Source organism: Lasiodiplodia theobromae, assembly GCF_012971845.1.
Source record: "Lasiodiplodia theobromae strain AM2As chromosome Unknown scaffold_9, whole genome shotgun sequence".
NCBI lineage: Eukaryota > Fungi > Ascomycota > Dothideomycetes > Botryosphaeriales > Botryosphaeriaceae > Lasiodiplodia > Lasiodiplodia theobromae.
In genome coordinates this window covers 557,316-576,981 of record NW_023336585.1, presented here as the reverse complement: position 1 = coordinate 576,981, position 19,666 = coordinate 557,316, and the positions used below count along the sequence as shown (strand labels likewise).

General features: G+C 56.7%; 9 protein-coding genes across 9 annotated transcripts; 7 read left to right on the top strand and 2 right to left on the bottom strand.

The window, feature by feature from the left end:
* Window positions 1–101: 101 nt before the first annotated feature.
* LTHEOB_3583 (Rho guanine nucleotide exchange factor) lies at window positions 102–446 on the top strand (the record flags this gene model as incomplete). The annotated part of the gene is made up of 1 exon (XM_035512522.1): window positions 102–446. The coding sequence occupies one exon, from the start codon at window positions 102–104 to the stop codon at window positions 444–446; it is 345 nt and encodes a 114-aa protein (XP_035362671.1).
* A 1,136-nt stretch (window positions 447–1,582) lies between these two features.
* Window positions 1,583–4,615, top strand: LTHEOB_3582 (Ubiquitination network signaling; the record flags this gene model as incomplete). The annotated part of the gene is made up of 3 exons (XM_035512521.1): window positions 1,583–2,452; window positions 2,891–3,341; window positions 3,393–4,615. 3 exons carry the CDS (start codon window positions 1,583–1,585, stop codon window positions 4,613–4,615), a joined length of 2,544 nt encoding a protein of 847 aa, XP_035362670.1.
* Window positions 4,616–5,718: 1,103 nt separating this feature from the next.
* On the top strand, window positions 5,719–6,705 carry LTHEOB_3581 (Mitochondrial methylglutaconyl- hydratase protein; the record flags this gene model as incomplete). Its single annotated transcript, XM_035512520.1, has 2 exons — window positions 5,719–6,059; window positions 6,135–6,705. 2 exons carry the CDS (start codon window positions 5,719–5,721, stop codon window positions 6,703–6,705), a joined length of 912 nt encoding a protein of 303 aa, XP_035362669.1.
* A 510-nt stretch (window positions 6,706–7,215) lies between these two features.
* LTHEOB_3580 (uncharacterized protein) lies at window positions 7,216–9,055 on the top strand (the record flags this gene model as incomplete). The annotated part of the gene is made up of 2 exons (XM_035512519.1): window positions 7,216–7,324; window positions 7,386–9,055. The coding sequence occupies 2 exons, from the start codon at window positions 7,216–7,218 to the stop codon at window positions 9,053–9,055; spliced, it is 1,779 nt and encodes a 592-aa protein (XP_035362668.1).
* An 850-nt stretch (window positions 9,056–9,905) lies between these two features.
* On the bottom strand, window positions 9,906–11,420 carry LTHEOB_3579 (Sister chromatid cohesion acetyltransferase eco1; the record flags this gene model as incomplete). Its single annotated transcript, XM_035512517.1, has 1 exon — window positions 9,906–11,420. The coding sequence occupies one exon, from the start codon at window positions 11,418–11,420 to the stop codon at window positions 9,906–9,908; it is 1,515 nt and encodes a 504-aa protein (XP_035362667.1).
* A 478-nt stretch (window positions 11,421–11,898) lies between these two features.
* Window positions 11,899–12,636, top strand: LTHEOB_3578 (Gcn5-related n-acetyltransferase; the record flags this gene model as incomplete). Its single annotated transcript, XM_035512516.1, has 1 exon — window positions 11,899–12,636. The coding sequence occupies one exon, from the start codon at window positions 11,899–11,901 to the stop codon at window positions 12,634–12,636; it is 738 nt and encodes a 245-aa protein (XP_035362666.1).
* A 994-nt stretch (window positions 12,637–13,630) lies between these two features.
* On the top strand, window positions 13,631–14,648 carry LTHEOB_3577 (Glycosyltransferase family 25; the record flags this gene model as incomplete). Its single annotated transcript, XM_035512515.1, has 2 exons — window positions 13,631–13,785; window positions 13,841–14,648. The coding sequence occupies 2 exons, from the start codon at window positions 13,631–13,633 to the stop codon at window positions 14,646–14,648; spliced, it is 963 nt and encodes a 320-aa protein (XP_035362665.1).
* Window positions 14,649–14,927: 279 nt separating this feature from the next.
* On the bottom strand, window positions 14,928–15,900 carry LTHEOB_3576 (uncharacterized protein; the record flags this gene model as incomplete). Its single annotated transcript, XM_035512514.1, has 2 exons — window positions 14,928–15,828; window positions 15,887–15,900. 2 exons carry the CDS (start codon window positions 15,898–15,900, stop codon window positions 14,928–14,930), a joined length of 915 nt encoding a protein of 304 aa, XP_035362664.1.
* A 908-nt stretch (window positions 15,901–16,808) lies between these two features.
* LTHEOB_3575 (reverse transcriptase) lies at window positions 16,809–19,499 on the top strand (the record flags this gene model as incomplete). Its single annotated transcript, XM_035512513.1, has 1 exon — window positions 16,809–19,499. The coding sequence occupies one exon, from the start codon at window positions 16,809–16,811 to the stop codon at window positions 19,497–19,499; it is 2,691 nt and encodes an 896-aa protein (XP_035362663.1).
* Between the last annotated feature and the right edge of the window lie 167 nt (window positions 19,500–19,666).

The window sequence follows — 19,666 nt, the reverse complement described above, 5'->3', positions numbered from 1 at the left end:
TACAAGTTTGTGCGTACTTCTGTTTCGGACGCGTGTCCGCGCGTTGTCTTATCTTCGGCCGATGGGCATCTGCGTGCTGACTGCACTCTACATCTCAGCCGATGACTTATCCAGACCGTGTAACCGTGTTGCACAAGCTGCGCTCTGAGCCCACGGATGAAACAGATTCGTTCATTCTGGACGTCGTCATCCTGTCCGAGCGGCACCGCAGGCCAGCCGCACGCTGTGTAGAGGACATTGTTGTGTATGACTACCGGCGGGGCAAGAAGACGCCTCTCAAGCCATTCATGCTGAAGCAATTCCGGGAGACGTTTGCGCTGCAGGAGGCCGCCAAGCAGAAGTACAGCGCCAGGGTTGACGTGCTGTCAAAGCAGGTTAGGGCGCTAGAGACGTCCAGCTGGGACCGGCCAGACGCAAAAGAGGACTTTGGCAGCGCCGGCGCTTGAACGGCACTAGAGCCTTACAAAGCAGCATCGAACCGATAGTCATCGGCGCGGGAATTCACGTGTGCGACGCGGCTGGAGATGGGACAAGAATAGCGATTGGGCAGATCTCTAGGCAGCTATATCGGGCATAGGTTATGAGAGCTCTGTGCGTGGATGACTTCAGTTCAACGGCTCGCGTGCGCTGGCGTCGAAACAACACGCCGGGGCGGAAAAGAGATTGCGGAGAAGACAAGACGGCGGCGCAGGACGAAGCACTTTCGCGCGTGATCAAGAAGTCTTGACTCTTCACATTGCAGGACCCACTGCGGGCTGACAGTCCGCGGAAGGGCAAACGCAGGCAGGCCATTTGTGAATTTTCGCGGTGATCCTTACCCAAGAGCTTGTTTAAGCACCCAGGATCAAGGGGCAGCAGGGCCAGCAGCTAGTCCCGTTCGGCGGCAGTCGGCGTCCTGGCAAACGGCGCCGGGCTCCTATTCGACGGGCAATCTCACGATAGACGGCCGTTCTTGGTTCTCTGCGCTGGGCGGGGCAGCCTCTGCGGGCGCGCGAATCGCCTCTCTCCCGGACAGTCACGATCGCCTGATGGAGGCCGCCGATGCGCTGGAGGTTGATCGGGCGCGTGCAATAAGGCGCTGCTAGGCCGTATCCGTCTCGCAAGCCTTCCGCGATCGACGCTGCGCCGGCGACTCGTTAGGCGTCATGTGCTGCCGAGCGACGGCCGGGAATTTCTGCGCGCTGGCCGTGGTGCGAGGACGAGGGCGTCGCACGCGAGCGCCCTCAGCTGGCCGGCTGCTGCAGGCGTGGGCCGGCGGGTGCGGGCGGCGAGCTTGTTTCGTGGTGGTGCAAACCTAGTGTTTGGGGGGCGCTAGGCCGGTGGATGCGCCTGTATGCAAATCGCCAGGCCTGTAGCGCAGCCTAGCGCAGTCATGACCCTCCGCTGTCTGTCTCGTTTCAAAAAACCCTCCACTCCATCGCTCCCACGGCACCGCTCCCAGCCAGCGACACCACGCCCCGCCCGCCCACCGCCCCCCACCGGACCCTGTTTCTTTCTTTCTGCGGTTCTGTTCCTGCGCCGGGCTCAGAGGGCACCTCGTCGAGCCGGCCCTGGGACCTGAAGCCGTCACCGCGGCCCGCTGATGCCACCGAAGGGCAAGAGGAGCGCGGCGAACACACACGACAAGCGGCATGAGAACGGCCTCGCGGCGCCCGGAAAGCGCATCCCCAAGCAACGCTCCAATCCCGCTCTCAACGGCCACGCAAATGGAAAGCCCCCGCAGAGCTCTCCGCCGCTGCCGCCGCCAGACCTAAGCACCCTCCCCAGCTGCCCGGCTCCTGGCAATGCCCCAGTGCACACGACTCTCCCGGACACACAGATGCCAGACGACCGGCGCCCGCTGCTCGCGAGGGGCCGCACCGTCTCCGAGGCCTCCCACGACGCCTCAGACGCTGGCTCTGTCGAGCCCCAGAACGGCTCCGCCGATGGACACTCGCGCCTGTCGCTGCACCGCGCCGCCGTGCACCAGCACCGCAGCCAGATGGGCCACAAGGGCAGCCCCGCCTCGACGGCCATGACCATCATCTCCTCGTGCCCCGTGTGGGATGTCGTCGCCATCCTCATCATCCTCCTCCAGCTGCCCTCGACCGTCCTCACCGTCATTCATTTGCTCTTCGCTACCCTCACATTCGTGCCTCCGAGCAGCACCGCTTCGCTGTCCAGTCTCCCTAGCTTCAGCGAGGTCTTCAAGGGATCGCAAGGCATGCCTTCTCTGGGCACCATCGTGCTTTGTGATCTGTTTGCCTTGATTATATGGGGTTTCCTTCCCATGTTCGCCCAAGGCATCGCCTTCGACCTGGCTCAGGCCGTCATCGCAATTTCGCTGGGAGGCGCCGCCGCCGGAAAAGGCGGCGTCTCGCAGAGCGTGCTTGTCTGCGGAGGCATCATCTTCTTTTCTCACGCCTATCGTCACCGTACAATCCGCACCTACGTCCTCCGTTACCTCCATTTCGTATTGTCCAGGGGCGGATTCGATATCTTTACCCCTCCATCCTCCGATTCGATCTACCCGGAGTCCGCACACGTATCCCACGGCTGGCCGCGCTCCGTGCTGGGATTGCATATTTTGTCGCAGGGAATACTCCGGCTTGGCCGGCGTTGGTTTATAGCCAAGCAAGACCGACTCCCGACAACGACGTCGAGCAGGAGGACCGATGTCGACACCGTGGCCCCTCCGCAACTGCCCCGTTCCATCCCGGACTCCGGGATAGACAGCAGCACAGGAGCTGCAGCCGACGGCCGGCATCCCGGGCCCTCCCCTTCAGGCGTCGATGGTCGAGAGAGATCTTTCAGTTCTGTTTCTAAGAAAAAGAAAAGGCAGGCGACTCAGGTTCGGAGTCAACAACCTTTTTGGGCCGCTATTGCGAGCACAAAAGTTACTTTTTGGAAGGAGGTGCAGCAGAGCAGCGAGTCTGCTGACAGTCATGAGGCGAATTCAACGGATGTTAATCACATTGGCAACGCTCATTTCAAAACCGGGGAGGATAGGGTGTGGATTTTGGACGTCGGCGCAACGGAGATCTCGTTTGGTGCTAGCGTGGTCGAAAAGAGCACGGTGAAGGAAAACGGGGGGGAGGAGCAAGAATCAAGCCTTGGAGCAGGCATCGACAAGTCGAAGCCGTTCTACGTGCGTCTCAATGGCACTAATTGGGCGTCTACGTACATCGCGTCGGCCGGTCAGGACCAGAAGGCGGGTGATGGAACACTGGGGATGTGGTCCGGCAAGATCTTTGGTCTCACGTCTCAGCAGAACTACAAGTGCGAGTTCGTGAGGACGGATGATCGGGCTACCATACATTCTACCAGTCTCATCACCCAGGCTGCTCCAAGCGCCGAGCAAGGTATGTGCTCTTTACCGACCATCTGTGACTTTTCTGATCTTTGTGGAACAGCCTCGGCCGTTTCTCCTCCAGCGCATCAGACCCTTCGACCGCAGTCCCCCAGGACTCTGCTTCGGAACAACGTCACCAACCTCGAACACGAGCTCCAGGAATTGAAGATGCAGCAAAAGCGGAACCAGAGATCCCATGGCAAGGCCCTTGCAGCGGCGAAAAAAGAAGTCGACACGGTGGAAGGCAAGATACAGACTTCGGGTGGCAACGATGACAGGTTGAAGCAGAAGAAGAGACAATTGTCTGAGGCAATTCGCCAAGCGGAAGAAGCAGCCTCAGACATGTCTTCTCAGAACTCAAACCTGGCCAACATTCCGGAGGAAGATCTGGCCGAATTCAAGACCGAGGGACGTAAATGGCGCCAGGAGAAAGACCGCTTGACTGCTGCTACCGAGGAGTTCGAGCGCTGCAAAGCTGAGGCTGACAAGGAGGTTTCCAATGCTGAGTCTGAGTACGCTTCGATCGTGAAGAAACGCGAACGTCTCCAGGCGCGGCAAGCGAAGCTGAATGAGCAGCACGAGCGCCTCAGTTCGATGAACGCCCAGGATCAAGACGCGCAGGCCCGGAAACTCAACGAACGCGCGGCATTGATGGCTACACGAGCTCAGCACGAGTCGCAGTACCTCGGCCAGATCATCAACAACGAGCACAATGCCATGGACATTCAGAGCAAGACAATGTACATCAACCAGCAGATCCAGCATCTGCAGGCGATGCTCCAGCAGCAACAGCAGCAGAATCCCAGCCCGCCGTCAGTTCCGACCACGCCCGAAGGCCCGCTCCCTGGCACTACCGGATCCGCCTCGCACAACTACACGCCGGTGTTCCAGTTTCCGCCGCTTGCCGGACAATTGAACGGCACGCCTAGCTCCGTTCCTCGCGAAGGCCGAGGCCGGTCCAGCTCTATGCTCTCCGACATGTCTGGCTTCACTGATCACAATGTGGACCCTCCACCAGCCTATGCACCCATTGCTGCGCCTAATTTCTCCTTTGCTCCCGGTGCACTTGGTAACGGCCAGTTCGGCGCGTTCAACGCACCGATAATGAACGGAACTAAGGCGCGCAAGGGCAGCAGCGGTAGCAGTGGTGGCAGCGGCACCGGTTCAGGAAGTGGCAGTGCGCCAGGCAGCCAGAGAGACCCGACCAGCCCATTGAACAAGACGTCTAGTCCGGTTGGTTCCACGACTGTGCCTGTGGGTCCTGGTGTTGTCGGTGGTCCCTAAGGATCTCTGAATTCGCACGTGCTCTTTTTCCCTTTTTGCTCCATGCGCCGGATAGCTTTGACTTGAGTAGATAGCCTCTGTGTGGGAAATGCATCCGTTGTTTTCGTTACCTTTTTGCACGACGTATCTAATTGTGAGGTTAATACGAGGCTTACGATATTATAGGATACACGTCATCTGCCGATAGTCCCGACTGTAGGTCAACGTACAGAGTCATAAGGCTTCATCTCCAATAGGCCAGTGCTCGACGCTTCCTATTCTCAAGGTCTCGTACGGCTAACACTCAGGATTGTCCGCCTGATTACCGTAATCGCGCTGGTTGACGATCGATGATCTTTAGCCACATATCAATACTATGAACACAATACTTAGGGTTTGCCTTATTGACTGTAGTGCAGATGTCACTTCCTATTCTATTTCTGGTGTTATTGGTGTTGCCCACTTTGATCTCTCCAGATAAATCATAATTGTGGAACGGGCCAACTGTCAATGGGTTAAGCAGCCGGCCTTTTTCCCCCAACAGCTTTGGGATCCAAATTGATGGTCTATTTTCCTACGTTATGGTAACGTAGTGCTGGAAATTAGAGCTAATGACGTCGATAAGCTTACAGGGACCTTGGTTGTAGTTTCCGCCGGCGTCATGTAAGCTGAGTCTAGAATCATTTGTGCCGTTCTACTGGTCCTATTTCGCTAGCTTACCCCGATACAAGGAATCTGTCAAATTATGCTATGTTTTATTCTCTGTCAGTATGAAAAAGAGCAATTGAATATTCACTACAAGTAGTCGGGCTCTGCATTTCGAGGATGATGTTACTATTAAACCAGCTCCTGGGAAGCGTCTTTGTGAAATGGTACGGTGGCTCCTGCAGGTGTTATCAGTTGTGTAGCATCAAGACTAGTGCTTATTTGTTGTACAAAAATTGCTTTCTTGGAAGAGCACTTCCGCAATTATTCATGCAAGATTGTGTACAAGATGCTGCAAGCCACGGTGTTAGTCTCTGGAGCGTGCCGCGGAAACCCTCGGCCTTAGGCGTCCGGCAGCTTCCCCACATTGCTTCGCATCAGAGCTTCAGCCGAGCTTGAGCTTCTAACATCTTCACAACATGCCGCCAGTACTCAACCGCGCGCCGCTCTTCGCACGCACTCTCCTGCGCAATGTGCCTGTCAACTGTCGGGCGAGTTCGAGCTCTGCGCAGCCCCTGATCAAGCTCACCAACATCCCCGCACCTCACAGCGGCACCATTCGCGTGCTCTCGCTGAACCGGCCGGAGACCCGCAACGCCATCTCGAAGGCTCTGCTTTCAGAGCTCATCCGGCACGTCAATGACATCCATCACGAGGGCAGCAAACCCACCACACGTGCCCTCATCATAGCCAGCGAGATCGACACCAGTTTTTGTGCCGGTGCGGATCTGAAGGAGAGAGCGACCTTCACTCAGGATGAGTGAGCCAGCCCACCGTGGATCCAAGCAAACCTTTTCGCACGGGATTTATGCTGACCATGCCATGTTACTCACAGGACAGCCGAGTTCCTGTCGAAGCTCCGTGGCGCCTTCACGTCCATTTCCCAGCTGCCCGTCCCGACCATCTCTGCCATCTCGTCGCTCGCCTTTGGCGGCGGCCTTGAGCTCGCTCTCACGACGCACCTGCGCGTCTTCAGCAGCAACGCCACCGTAGCACTGCCCGAGACCCGTCTCGGCATCATACCCGGGGCCGGCGGCACCTACCGACTGCCCGCGCTGATCGGGTTGAACCGCGCGCGCGACCTCGTCCTGACTGGCCGTCGCGTCAGTGGCCCGGAGGCGTATTTCCTGGGACTGTGCGACAGACTCGTGCAGGTGCTGCCGGAGGAAATTGGCCAGGAGGGTGTTGCGCGGAAGAAGGTGCTGGACGAAGCTGTGAGGGTGGCCATGGAGATCTGCGAAGGGGCGCCCATTGCCATCAGGGCCGGGTTGGCGGCTGTTGAGGGCTGCGCTGGTGGAGAAGCGGTGGAGAATGAGATGTATAACGCTGTTGTGGACACGGAGGACAGGTACGAGGCTCTCGCAGCGTTCAGAGAGAAGAGGAAGCCGGTATTCAAAGGCAGGTAGCCGCAGCTTGCTGTAAATAAGAGAAGACGTCAATTGCGCGATGTTGCACTAGTGAACTGCGAGAAGCGGTGCGGAAGGATCCGATCCATTGGACATGCTCAAAGATCAGATCCTTGGCTCCAGCGCTCCTGCGCTTCCCGGTACCTGACGGCAGCTGCCGCATTAGGCAAGCGTGGGCCCAGAAGAGGCGGCAGCAACATGCTTGCATCAGGCGATGGTTTAGGACGTGCCAAGAAAGTGTATCGAGCGGCCATGGCGGAGAGAATCATGGGCGGATTGCGCAAAGGCCGAGCGAGCCGGTGGGGTTCTGAGGTGGCTCCGTGGCGGGGTCGAGAACGGCGAGCAGGGATGTGACGTGGGATGGACGAAGGCCCCGAGAGACCGACTTGATAATCAGCGACCAAGCCTCACCACCTCTTCCCGACTCCTTCCCGCCGCGCCCGCCATGTCCACACGTCTGCTGCTGTACTTATAATGCTCTGCTGAACAAACCGCCGCCCCGACGCCGCCATGTCAGGCAACCCCTTCCGCCGCTCCCAGCCGCCGCCTGCGCTGCATCCCGCCAGCCCCGACGGTTTCCGCCCAGCCGCCGAACAGTTGCCTGCCGCTGACCAGAAGGGTACAGCTTGCCCTGCCCTCCTGTCCTGCCTCCCAGCTCCATGTTGACTCAATGTCTACAGCGCCTGCGCGGACAAAGAAGCATGTTCGTCTAGCATCCCCTCCGGCCTCTCCGCCGGAACCGTCGAGCCCGGAAATAGACAACAACCTCGCAAGACGCCTGGGCGCCGCTCGCCATGCTCCTTCTCCGCCCCCGCCTGCCGACTCCAGCGACGGCTCTGACGGCGGCATCGTGCACGAGCTGTCCGACGAGAGCCCCGTCGACCAAGACTTCCCAGACGACAATGCGCCGCTGAAGCCTGCCGCTTCCGGACAACTTGCGAGAGGGGGGCGCTCCTCAGGCGTGCCCAATCCGTTTGAGCGCACTCTGGCAAACATCGACCCTTCTACGCGCCAAGAGGACCTCGAGTCGGAAAGGACCAATCCGGGCGGAGCGGGTCGGTCGGTTGGTCACAAGACGAGGGGATCAATGGACGTGGACTCGTTCAAACGGCTACTGATGACCGGCAGCGCTCATTTGCCTTCTGCAGACGAACCTATACCCTCGGAAGCACAGCCGAGGGCAAACATCACCATAGGTGGCGACACCAGCAGTGGGACTGATGCTTCCTCCGCGTCCAAGAACTCCATGTTTGATTCCGTCCTCCGAGCCCACGACGACACGCCCCGGAGCTCGCTTGAGAGGACCTCGTTTGATGGCGCCAACGAGGACGACCGGTCAACCCTCATCGGGGCAGAACAAACACGGGCGAAACAGAAGCCGCCGCCTCCGAAACACAGACACGGCAAATCCATAACACGTGCACCACAGACCGTATCATTTTCTGACTTTTCTCCGTCCGTCGCCTCCCCAACCGCGAAATCAGATGTTCCAAAGCGAACATCGTCAAATGGGCAAAAGCCGCTCCCTCCACGACCCCGCGTCCCTCCAGGTCAGAAACAAAAAGATCACCCCTCATCACCACCAGTGGAGCCTGTACCTGCCAAGGATGCTGCTGAGTCACCGGAATCCTCGGATGAAGCGATGGAGAATTCTCCACCTGTCAAGACCCCGGAGGTCTCTGCGCCACAGCGGCGCAAACCCCCAACCCCGCCCATAGCCCGGCGGCACAGCCAGCTCAAGTCGTCTGACGCCCGTTCGCGCAGCAATTCGGCGGCAACAATGTCATCCCAGCCAGACGCGCCCCTCTCGCCTGCAGAGCAACCTCCCACGACGTCAGCCCCACCCACTTCATTCAACAAACCACCGCCACCCCCACCTTCTCGCCGTTCCGGCGCTACTTCTTCATCTACTGTGGACCTCAATGCAGTGAGCCGATCTTCATCCCGCCGCTCCACTGCCAGTTCCATGCAGAACCCCTCCCTGAACATCCGCTCCAACCGTCTTTCCGGCTCTGCGCTCGACATTAGTAGTCCGACTGGCGCTGGTCCTCCTCCTCCCCCTCCCCGCCGTGGAAGCAGCAAGAGCAGTTTCGAGATGCAGCGCCCAAGCGCAAGCGTACTGGCAGCCGCCGCAGGTGAGGGTAGGCGATCGAGCGGCGAGTTTAAGAACAGGAGTCGGACGGCGAGTGGTGCAAGTGAGAGAGTGTTGGGCGGGTACGCTGTGAAGGAGGAGGATTTGACGAGCCCGAATGCTGCGGGTGGGGTTGGGGGGACGGATCTGCTGAGTGAGTTGGACAAGCTGCAGCAGGAAGTCGAAGCCTTGAGGCAGAAGTCGACCACGAAGGCATAGTTTTCAGCGACTCGCGAATTGGAGTATAATCGGCATCGGAATGGATCTGGTTGGCTTGGCTAAAGGAATTAGCACTGATCATGGTACAGAGCGTGTGTTTATGTCACTGGGTATAGCTTTTTCTGGAAGTGTCCAAGTCCCCCCGTTGCATTGTTCCATCGCCTCTCTCGGTACGTGTGTCCCCTCCACGTTTCATATTGTTTCTCTCCATTACAAACCCCTCTCCATCATTGCTTGACCTTGTGATTCCCTTCTATACCGAGATATGCCGAAAGAGAGTAGGTTCATCGTATCAGTTTCACCACCTTTCGTAGGCGTTAGAGAGAACACCGTAGGAAAGGAGAAGAGGATGATACGCATCCATAGTTCCTCCATTCACCCATGCTTTGGATCTTTGGCCGAAGACACCCCTTTTCTTCTTTTTTTCCTTTTCATGTGGTCCATTTCCTTTTCACGGCCCGCATTATGATGCGTCCCGAAGATATGTGATGTCAATGAGAAGAAGATTTTCCTCAGCATTTCTTTCCAAAGGTGCAAATTAATGTGAACTTGTGTACGCTGATCCAGGTGTAATGAATTTCGATGAATAGCACTCACACACACTCTGCTACAGAGCTTTTTCATTTCCTTTCCCTTGATGCCAGACAGACTGTCAAATATTTCGTTTTCCTTCTAACTTGTGGGTATCATTGACGCTTCCCGCGCTCTACGTCTATATTTCTCTGATCTTAGATTCATCTCCAGCTCTCTGCCTGATCTCTCTTCGTTCACCTCGTATTCATGGTCTCTCGTAATCATAACAGCGATGTCACATGTAGATGTGCATGAGCCCCATCACTCCTGCAAACACTCACCAATAGACGCCCCATCCGGTCTCCGCGCGGAACCACTTCCTCGCCAGCCTGGCCCCGCCGTCCGTGGGCTGGCTGAAAGCGATGCGCTCTTTTGGCAGACGCTTGCCGTTCTCGTCACCGTTGGCGTCGTATTCTTCGCACCGGTAGGCGCAGAAATCGCGGGCGACGGCATTGAGGAGTGCGATGGCGATGCCATGCCGCCGGTGTGAGGAGGATACCCAGATGCGTGAGATTCCCAGATCGGCCGGGTGCATGGTGGGGGAGGTCGTGAGCGTTCCAGGTGTGGTTGTCGGCATAGTTCTTGTGGCGTGGTGGTTGGACGGGGTGTCGGTATGTGATTGAGTGGTATCCTTAGAGTCTTTTTGGGCCCTCGAATCTTCTGTTGTTGCCGCAGCTGTCGAGTTTGATAGATTTGGGCCGTCGTTGGGTGAAGCTACGACGCGGTGTGCTTCGGTGATCCGCTCCGCGAGACAGAGGCCGATGCATTTTGAGCCTCTGATGTAGAGATATGCCTTGAAGCGATCTGCACGCGTCACAACCTCCCCACGTGCTCTGATCTGGCTGTTTCCATTGCCCCCAGCAGCTCTCTGCGGCTTGGGCTCAACTCCATCGTCGACATCCGTCTTTTGTCCGTCTCTCGTTCCCTCCTCTTTCCGTGCACCCTTGCCTCCTGCCTCTCCCTCTACCACGACCTGGCCCCACAACTCGTCTTCCGGAATCTCCACCGCTCCCAATTCCCTCTCCACAACTTGCAACACCTTCCTCACCCTCGTCTTCGCCGCTGCTTTTCCCCTTCTTCCCACAGCAACCACAAAATCTCCATCCACACCCTTCTCCCAAACCACCTCTCCCCCTCCCCCGCCGCCACTCATCGACAAGAAAAAGCCCTTGCCCACATCCACGCCCCCGACGTTCATGGCGTGGAAGCGCTTGTGCAGCGCCGCATCTTCAGCATTCGACGGCACGTACGCCATGCCGCACGTCTTGCACGTGCGCTGGACTGGAGTGATACCGAGGTCGAGCTGGAGCTGCGTCAGACGTCGTTGCGGCTGCTGCTTGTTACCTCTGCCCTTGCCGTCGCTTTTCCCCGAGGGTACGGCGGGTGGTATGGTTGGAGAGGATGCAGAACTGCTGGCTTGAGCATTGTTGGCGTTGCGCTGCTCGACTAGGGGCTGGGGGCTGGTTTCAGTTGATGTTGTCGTTGTCGCTGTTCTTGCTGCTGCTTCTGCTCTGCGGGCGAAGAAAGAGAAAGTGGTTTTGCGCTTTGGCAGTTGTAGAGGGGATGTAGATTCGGCAGTCACTTGAGCAGGTGGGGGTGGAGAAGAAGGTGGTGTTGACGACACCAGCGTGGTTTCGCGAGGTGGGCTGGTGTGAGGTGGTGAGCGGGCGGCATCGCTGCGGAGGAGGGCGGTGTCGCTGGATATGGCATCGTCGTCGAGGATGCGGCGTCTTTTGGTTGGCGGCTCGGAGGAGGGATAGGATGCCCGTTTGAGCCGCGAGTAGGTCTTCATGTTTGTATGGCGGACGTGTGGCGCAATGCGCCAGGATAATGCGGCCTTAAAGTGGGTTGCGCGAGGAAGACGCGTCGGGGAGACGCGTCGCGGACGAGAAACGCGTTGAGAGGGAAGGTGGGCCGAGCTCTGGCCCCGGCTCGACCGCGGCCACGATATCTGCTCCCCGCCTTTCGTCCTACGACACATCAGTCGCATCCTACGCGGTGCCTAATCAACCGATGGCACCATTGCAGTTACGAGTGTAACCCAATCTAAAAGCGATGCAATCCTCCACTAGGGCTGATTATGATATCAATCTTGTGACTCAGCCACGGCTTCTGCACCTTCCATTTCCAGCACCTGCCAGGCTGCAGTCAACAGCTTTTAACCTCATGATAGCCTCTTCTCAAGCTTACCCGTTTCCTTGTGCCACTGACAACTCTCAGCCACTTCAACAATATCACCAAAGACAGACGCCGCAAACAACCCTCACGCAATGGAGAACAGTAGCAACGACGCGACACTTCCATTCCCGCCCCCTCCCCTGGTCACCCTCAAAAGCTGCACCATCCGCCCCTACCACCCCAATGACGCCGCCAGCATGGCAAAACATGGAAACAACCCTCTGATCGCCCAATGGATGACGAACATGTTCCCGCACCCGTACACCCTCGACAAAGCCCACGAGTGGATCGCCATGAACCTCCCCAAAGAGAAAGAGAAGAGCAAAGAGCCCGCCGCCGATAACAACAGCGGCCCCACCGCCGTCACAAATGACCCCCTCGCACAGCAACCCACATCCACCGCGCCGACAGTCGCGTCACTGCCCACTCCCGCCGAACCGCCGCCCGTGGACTGGCCTGCGACCACCAACTTCGCCATCTGCGTCGACGACGAATGCGTCGGCAGCATCGGCGTCAAGCCCGGGGCCGACGTGCACGCCCGCTCCGCCGAAGTGGGCTACTGGCTGGGCGAGGCCGCGTGGGGCCGTGGCATCGCCACAGAGGCCGCCGCCGCGTACGTCGCTTGGGTCTTCGAGACCGTGCCCGGCGTGGAGCGCTTGGCCGGGTGCGTGTACGGCGGTAATGCGGCGAGCATGCGGGTGCTGGAGAAGGTTGGGTTCCGCCGAGAAGGGAAGTTGAGGAAGGCGGTATGGAAGAAGGGCGTGTGGCGGGATTTGGATATGTTTGGATTGCTGAGGGAGGAGTGGGAAGAGGAGCGGAAGGGGAGGTGAAGGGAGGTGGCGTAGAAAAAAAAAAGGATAGTGTTTGAGTGTTGGTTTGGGATACGAGGAAACAGGGTATATCGTAAAGGCTACAAAAGATACGAGGGGAATAGAGATACAGAGGAATCCCGGACTGAAGAAGGTAGAACCTTTAAAGGTAATTTGAAGCCAAAACCAGCAGCCTAAAACTGAGTAGCCCTTAATTCGTTGAGAAAGTTGACGATCGGGGGTAGATCAAAGCTTACATCTAATATTGTAGATGCTTGGTCCCTCACAAAGATAAGCTTTGAATGTGCACCACAATACTCTAATTAGACGCGTAAGAAAAGGCTAATACGCTGCTCTTATCCGCACAGTCAATCTCCAGCGCTCATAAATCTCGCTTAACTAATGAAGATCGTTGCCAAACCCCCTTGTGCGGCGCGGTTGTCACTGACTAGGTCGGCGGCAAAGCAACTGGCAGAACCAATCACAGCCTTCCTCTGAACCCACAGTCGCCGACTGAATGGTGTACGCGCCTATCTAGAAGCTAGAGCCCAACTTTTTCTATCCTGTCATTGGACAAAATAGTCTCTATTGCTCTAACTCTCTATGCGGCACAGCCGTCACGCTATCACATTCCTACCATCCGAAGAGCTCTTTATTTTTATCTACGGCGCTCTATCTTTAAAAGTCCTCGGGTTCCACTCGACAAGTTATCCACACAACCAACCAAATGCCTACACCATCTCTCCACATACGAAGTGCATTGGCCGGCGCTGGTAGCCTTGCCATATTTTTCTTCCTTTTATTTGGCCTCAACAATAATAATGCCTCTCTTCAGCCCCTGAAAACAACTTCTTCCATTACTTCAGATACATCCGACAACCTGGGTGATGTCTTTAATCGAACACTTGGAGTCAGTATGCCAGCTGTCTTGAATTCGGAGCATTGATTAACAATAATGCAGTTTCAAAAAATATTCGTAATTAATTTACCATCACGAACAGACCATCGGGATTCCATGTCCCTGGCTGCTGCCCTATCAGACATAGATATTGAATACATAGATGGTGTCACTGAAGTCTTGGAGAAGACATTGCCGCCCGGTGGGAAGGAGACAAACCTGAGCAAAGGGAGCCTAGGTGCCTGGCGCGCACATGTTAATGTGCTGAGAAAGTAAGTACGCCAGGGACTTCGACTCAATAATCGAACTGGCTGACACACAAGACAGAATCGTCGAGCAGAATATCACTACCGCACTCATCCTCGAGGACGATGCCGATTGGGACTTGCGCATAAAATCACAGCTGCGAGACTTTGCACGAGCATCGCGAATGCTCGTCCAGCCTCTCCCCGGCACGACCGATCAGTTTCTGGATCCCACGTACCCCTCGCCGGCGGCAGGCGCGAAGGCCCCGAACTTCATGCTCAGCGACAACGTAACCACGCGGCCCACGACCTCCCCCTACGGCGACATCGACCGGTGGGACGTCCTCTGGCTCGGCCACTGCGGCGTCCGCTTCCCGCACGCCTCCGACCGCAACGCGCCGCTGGGCCGGGTGGTGCTGGCGAACGACTCGACGGTGCCGGAGCCGCAGCACCTCGACCAGCTGTTCGGCAGCGACGAGCTGCAGCGCGAGTACGCGGCGCACACGCGCGTCGTGTCGCGGGTGCGCGTCGGCACCTGCACGCTGGCCTACGGCCTGTCGCAGCCGGGCGCGCGCCGGCTGCTGTACGAGCTGGGCGTGCACCGCATGACGGACAACACGGACATGATGTTCCGCTCCATTTGCGATGGCGTCGACGGCTTCCCCCTGCGCACCTGCCTCACCGTCCAGCCCCAGCTGTTCCAGCACCACCGCCCCGCCGGCTCCAAGCTCGGCTTCAGCGACATCTCCGACCACGGAGACGACTACAACGCCCAGCCGTACACCCGGAATGTTCGGTGGAGCACGCGGTTGAACTTTCCGAGGTTGGTGGACGGGAGGACGGATTACATTGACCTGTTCAAAGATGGGGAGGATTCTGTGGAGTTTTGATGGGTCGTGGTAGCTTTTGGTACTGAAATTGATAGAGTAATGCGAAAACATGTTCAATTAGTGAGTGCGGCGGGTTGGTGCAAATGTGGTCAGCCCGTTGGGGAAGCCAAGCAAACGGGCAAGCTGTTGCCCTTTGGAAAAGCATGCCTGCCGTTGCTTGTCAGTAGTGTATGACCGAAACAAGGTGGAAAGGATGAAGAGCAAGCAGAGGGACGTGGTCATCCAGGATTTTGATTGGATGATGCCGACCCATCATTTGAGGAAATCAGGAGACGAAGCTTATGCTGTATCTTTTGGTTTGTATCCAAGCTTCGAACTCACAGCCCCGCCGCTTTCCTTCTTGATGTGATCATACAGGTTAGGAAACCATGGATTGCCGAGTTTGAAATGGCCTATGTTGTGGGCTAGGTCGTCCGCAAAACAGGTGCTCAAAGAGTCCAAATCACTGGTCGCGCATGATTCGGAACCATAGGGACCGAAATCGACAGTGCGCATAGATGCCGATGGAATATCGCTTCTGATGGCCAAGTCAATGGCGTGGAAGCTGGCTGTGTAGTCATACGCCTGGTAGACTGGACCCGCATTTGCAATGACTCGCTGCCAGGCAACAGCATCCCCTTTATAGGTCCGAGCCTGCTGCAACATACGCATAGTATCCACATCCCTGATGAATATCGAGGGGTAATCGGGAAGATTCCAGAAACCTAGGTCCACGGGTTCTACATGGACGGCAATGGTGCTGAAAATGGTGGCGGGGGTGCGTTCTTGCTTGATTGGAAGTGACTGGTGGACAAGAGGCAGCTCAAGTATGTCGGACAGGGCCAGAAATACGAAATCGATATTTGGACTGGAATCGAGGGCACCAATGATGTGCGAAAGCTTGGAGTGGCACCTTGGATCGTGGGGTTTTGCATCAGGATCCCATTTCGGCCAGTCTTTGTCTGTCAGCGCGAGCTGGACGTTTCGGCATCCCGCAAGAATCTGCGGTTCGGCCATAGAGCGCGACGCCGCATCAAGATTAACAGAGATGCTGTGACTGAATGAGGCGTAGGAACGGATCTGACGAGAGGGGTTGACGCCGGCCGTTGCGTGATGGATTGCTGGTGGGAACTGTGGCCTCCAGGGCTTTCCGTGCACTCGGATTGCAGCACTTGGGGCGAGGCGACCGCATTGGACGACTCTGGGGGCAAATGTCAGTTGATCGAAGATGGCACGAAGAGGCATGTCGTAGAACTCACTTGCAAATGGTCATGACGTCATCAGCACAAGACTTTGGTTGTACAAAGCTAAGCTCTAGGGAAGGCAGCTGTGCGGTGTCCGTCGTGTGAGGATGGGGCGCAATTGGCGACACCGAAGATGCGGTGGCGGGGAGAAGGTGATGATCTTGCAGTGGGGTATTGCAGCCGAAAGCTAGCGCAAAGAATAGCATGGCCCCAGAGATCATTCTGCCTCCACCCTTTTTTTTTTATTCGGTAAAACAACATATGTGAGCAGTTGAAGCTATGTTAGGCGTGCATGTATAAATGTCAATTCGATATTAACATCCGGATGATGGCTTCAACTACCCATGACATGAGCGAAAACTGCTGGCACATGGGCGCTAGCGAGAGATCGGCGCAGGGATCTGTCCTGACACTGCAAGGACCCATTTCTCCTGCCTGTTGCCTGGAGGTGCTGCCTGCGCCCCGTTGCCTATTGTGCCTACTTGAGCTGACTACAGTCCACTCGCCTCGTTCGCTCTGTGGTCAAGACAGTGATGTTTCGCGCGGAACAGCTGTAGGAAGGCGCGGCGCATTGACTCACGGCGATCGCCATGGTGTCCGCATTAGTTTGCCGCAGCGCTTGCGGCGTGCCTTCCACCAACCTCGCAGCTTCCCTGGCGTATAAATCCCGCTACAGCTCCTCTCCTCTTCTTCTTCCTCATCATCGCTACCATCACAGCACCAGCTCCTTACTCGGACCGCAAAGTCTTAGGTCAGCCACAGCAACTAATCTACGACAAGCCACCCCCCAACCATTGACATGGATTTCAGAGCAAACAGCCGAGGCAGAGCAACAAGAGGCTTGCTCAGAGGCAGAGGAGGCTTCGGCAGAGGTAGAGGCATTCCTCCCCCAGCCCCAAACGATCGGCCCTTCTCGACCGTCACCAAACCCATCACCATGTCTGGAGGAGCTGTTACCTCCACTTTGCGCCATGTCACCGACCGGAAGCTCGCCAAGCTGGCCGAGAACCAGCAGGCCTTTGAGGCTCAGAAGGCCGAAATGTTGGACGCCTCCAGCAAGACCGACGATGCCGCCGAAAAGGTGCGAATTCTGATGGCTGGCTTCGAGAAGCACCACATCAACTTCAATGAAAGCAGCGATGCTATGGAGAACATCAAACGCTTCCTTGAACAGGCTCGTCATGATCCTTCCGTGTCACCCACTCTGCTAGCCGAATGGAAGGACTGGCTTGAACAGAACCTCAACATCCAGACGGACAAGTACAACTACGCCGATCTCTTCGGCAGACTGGTCACCGAGTGGATTGAGAACCCAAGCGCCGCCATGAACCAGCTCAACGGACATTCGTCCAAGACCCAGGGAGACCCCTCAGGAAGTTCCTCCGACGGTGGTTCCGATTCGTTCGACATGGTCGGACGCAAGGAGATGCATGACCAGCGCCAAACGCTCGAGCAATACATCTTCGACGAGCCGAAGATAGACACTGCTGCCATCAAGAAGTACCTCGACGACCTTTTCGTTGCTACCAGGAGATCAAAACGGGCCGACAAGACTCCTCTAGAGCAGCTGCGCGAGCACATTGAAAAATACTGGGAAAAGGACATCGATATCAGCGAGCCTACCATCCGTTGGGCCATCAAGGGCATCCTGAAGGGCGATCTCTTTACCGGCCCCAAGCGCGAGATTCTTGTTGACTTGCAATCCCGTCCCGAGGTCATCAAGGAAATGGTCGATGTACTCCGCATGGACTTCGTGTCCCTGCAGAACTGGAAGTGGCCTGGTCCTGTTCCCGTTCTCCTCCGTCGTCAGCTGAACGGAAAGTATCGCGCCTACATGGATGAGGAGATCCATACCGCCATTCTTGTGCACGTCATCGGTGCTCACATGGCCGTCATGCTAAAGCATGCTTTCAAGGGCCATTACCATTCCGGTGCTTGGGTTCAAGCTCCTTTCCGTGCCATGAAAAGGGTGGACAGGCAACGCCGCCACTATTTCCTGGGCAAAGACAACATTCAAACCCCGCGCGGACAGGACTCTGTGCGTGACATTCGCTTCTCCGAGTTCCGGGATGACTTCTTCATGACACAGCTTCCATCAAAAGTGGACGAAGGTAACCGCGACTACATGGCGGACGATGCCGAGGAAGACGTCGAAGACAGCAAGTCCCCACTTGCCATCAAACAGCAGCTGCTTCGCCTGGCCTCTACCGAGATGCTCATCAACACCAAGCTGTATGGTGAATTCACAATCCTGGCCAGCGATTTCAAGTGGTTCGGTCCGGCACTCCCTCATGCGACCATCTTTGCGGTGCTCGAGTACTTTGGTTTCAATCAAGGCTGGCTTGACTTCATCAAGAAGTTCCTTGCCGCTCCTCTGATCTTCACCCAAGACGGCCCCAACGCCGAGCCCAAGGTCCGGACGAACGGCATCCCCATGGGCCACATACTCGCAGATGCTCTCAGCGAGGCGGTTCTGTTCTGTCTTGACTTCGCTGTTCATCGCAAGACCGACGGTGCTGTTCTGTACCGCTTCCATGACGACCTCTGGTTCTGGGGCCAGGAAAGCACTTGCATCCAGGCATGGCAGGCTCTGCAGGAGTTTTCCACAGTCATGGGTCTGGAACTGAACGAGGAGAAGACTGCAGCAGTAAAGATTGTGAGCCCCGAAAAGTCATCCTCGGTCCCGCTCCATGAGGCGCTGCCAAAGGGAACGGTTCGATGGGGCTTCTTAAAGCTGGATCCCAATGAACGCCGCTGGGTTATCGACCAGGGAAAGGTGGACGAACACGTCCAGGAGCTTCAGCGTCAGCTGAAGTCATGCGACAGTGTTTTTGGGTGGGTGCAAGCCTGGAACGGCTATGTTGGACGTTTCTTCTCGACCAACTTTGGCCAACCAGCGCACTGTCTGGGCCGCGAGCATGTGGAAATGTGCATCGAGACGTTTGAGCGTATCCAGCGCTCCCTCTTCGCTGACTTGGGCGCTGCCAACGTGGTCGAGTACCTTCGCAACATCATCACGGAGCGGTTTGCGAATACCGAAGCCATCAAAAGTGGTCGTCGGATTCCGGACGCCTTCTTCCACTTCCCGGTTGAGCTGGGTGGCCTCGGCGTACTGAACCCCTTTGTCCAGCTGAATGCGATGCGTCGACACTATGTGCGTGAGCACAGGACCGACGAGATCAACTTGGCGCTCGAAAGGGAGGAAGAGGGCTACGAAGACGCGAAGGAACGTTTCGAAGCTGGCGAGGTCCCGGTTGACCAGACGACACCCAAGAACATCGAAGACGAATCATTCATGAGCCTGGACGAGTACATGCGCTTCGTTGAGCAAACCTCGAGCGAGCTCAGCGCAGCGTACAAGCGTTGCATGGAACCCATCGAAGAGAAACACGTTGACCTGCCCAATAAGGTCGCATTTGCCCTGAAGAAGCTCCCGGATGAGCGGTTCAGCACCCCCGGCATGAAATCTTATTGGGTCCAGATGAGCCCCTACTGGAAGTGGATCCTCGCCCTTTACGCCGGTGAGACGGAGAAGCGATTCGGAGGCTTGGCTATCTGCGAGAAGGGTCTTCTGCCGCTTGGTTTAGTCAGCATCTTGCGGAGCGAGAGGGTCAGGTGGCAGGGTTGAAGGGTGAGGCGATAAACAGACGGCACGATTACGAAGTGTATTACCGTGTATATGACTTTCCCTTTTTGTATTATAGCACTCACTACACCGCTTGTATTACTTAAACAACATTAACCACTCACTGTAGAATACAAAAGCAGACATCACTTTGAAGTTTCGTCACTGGT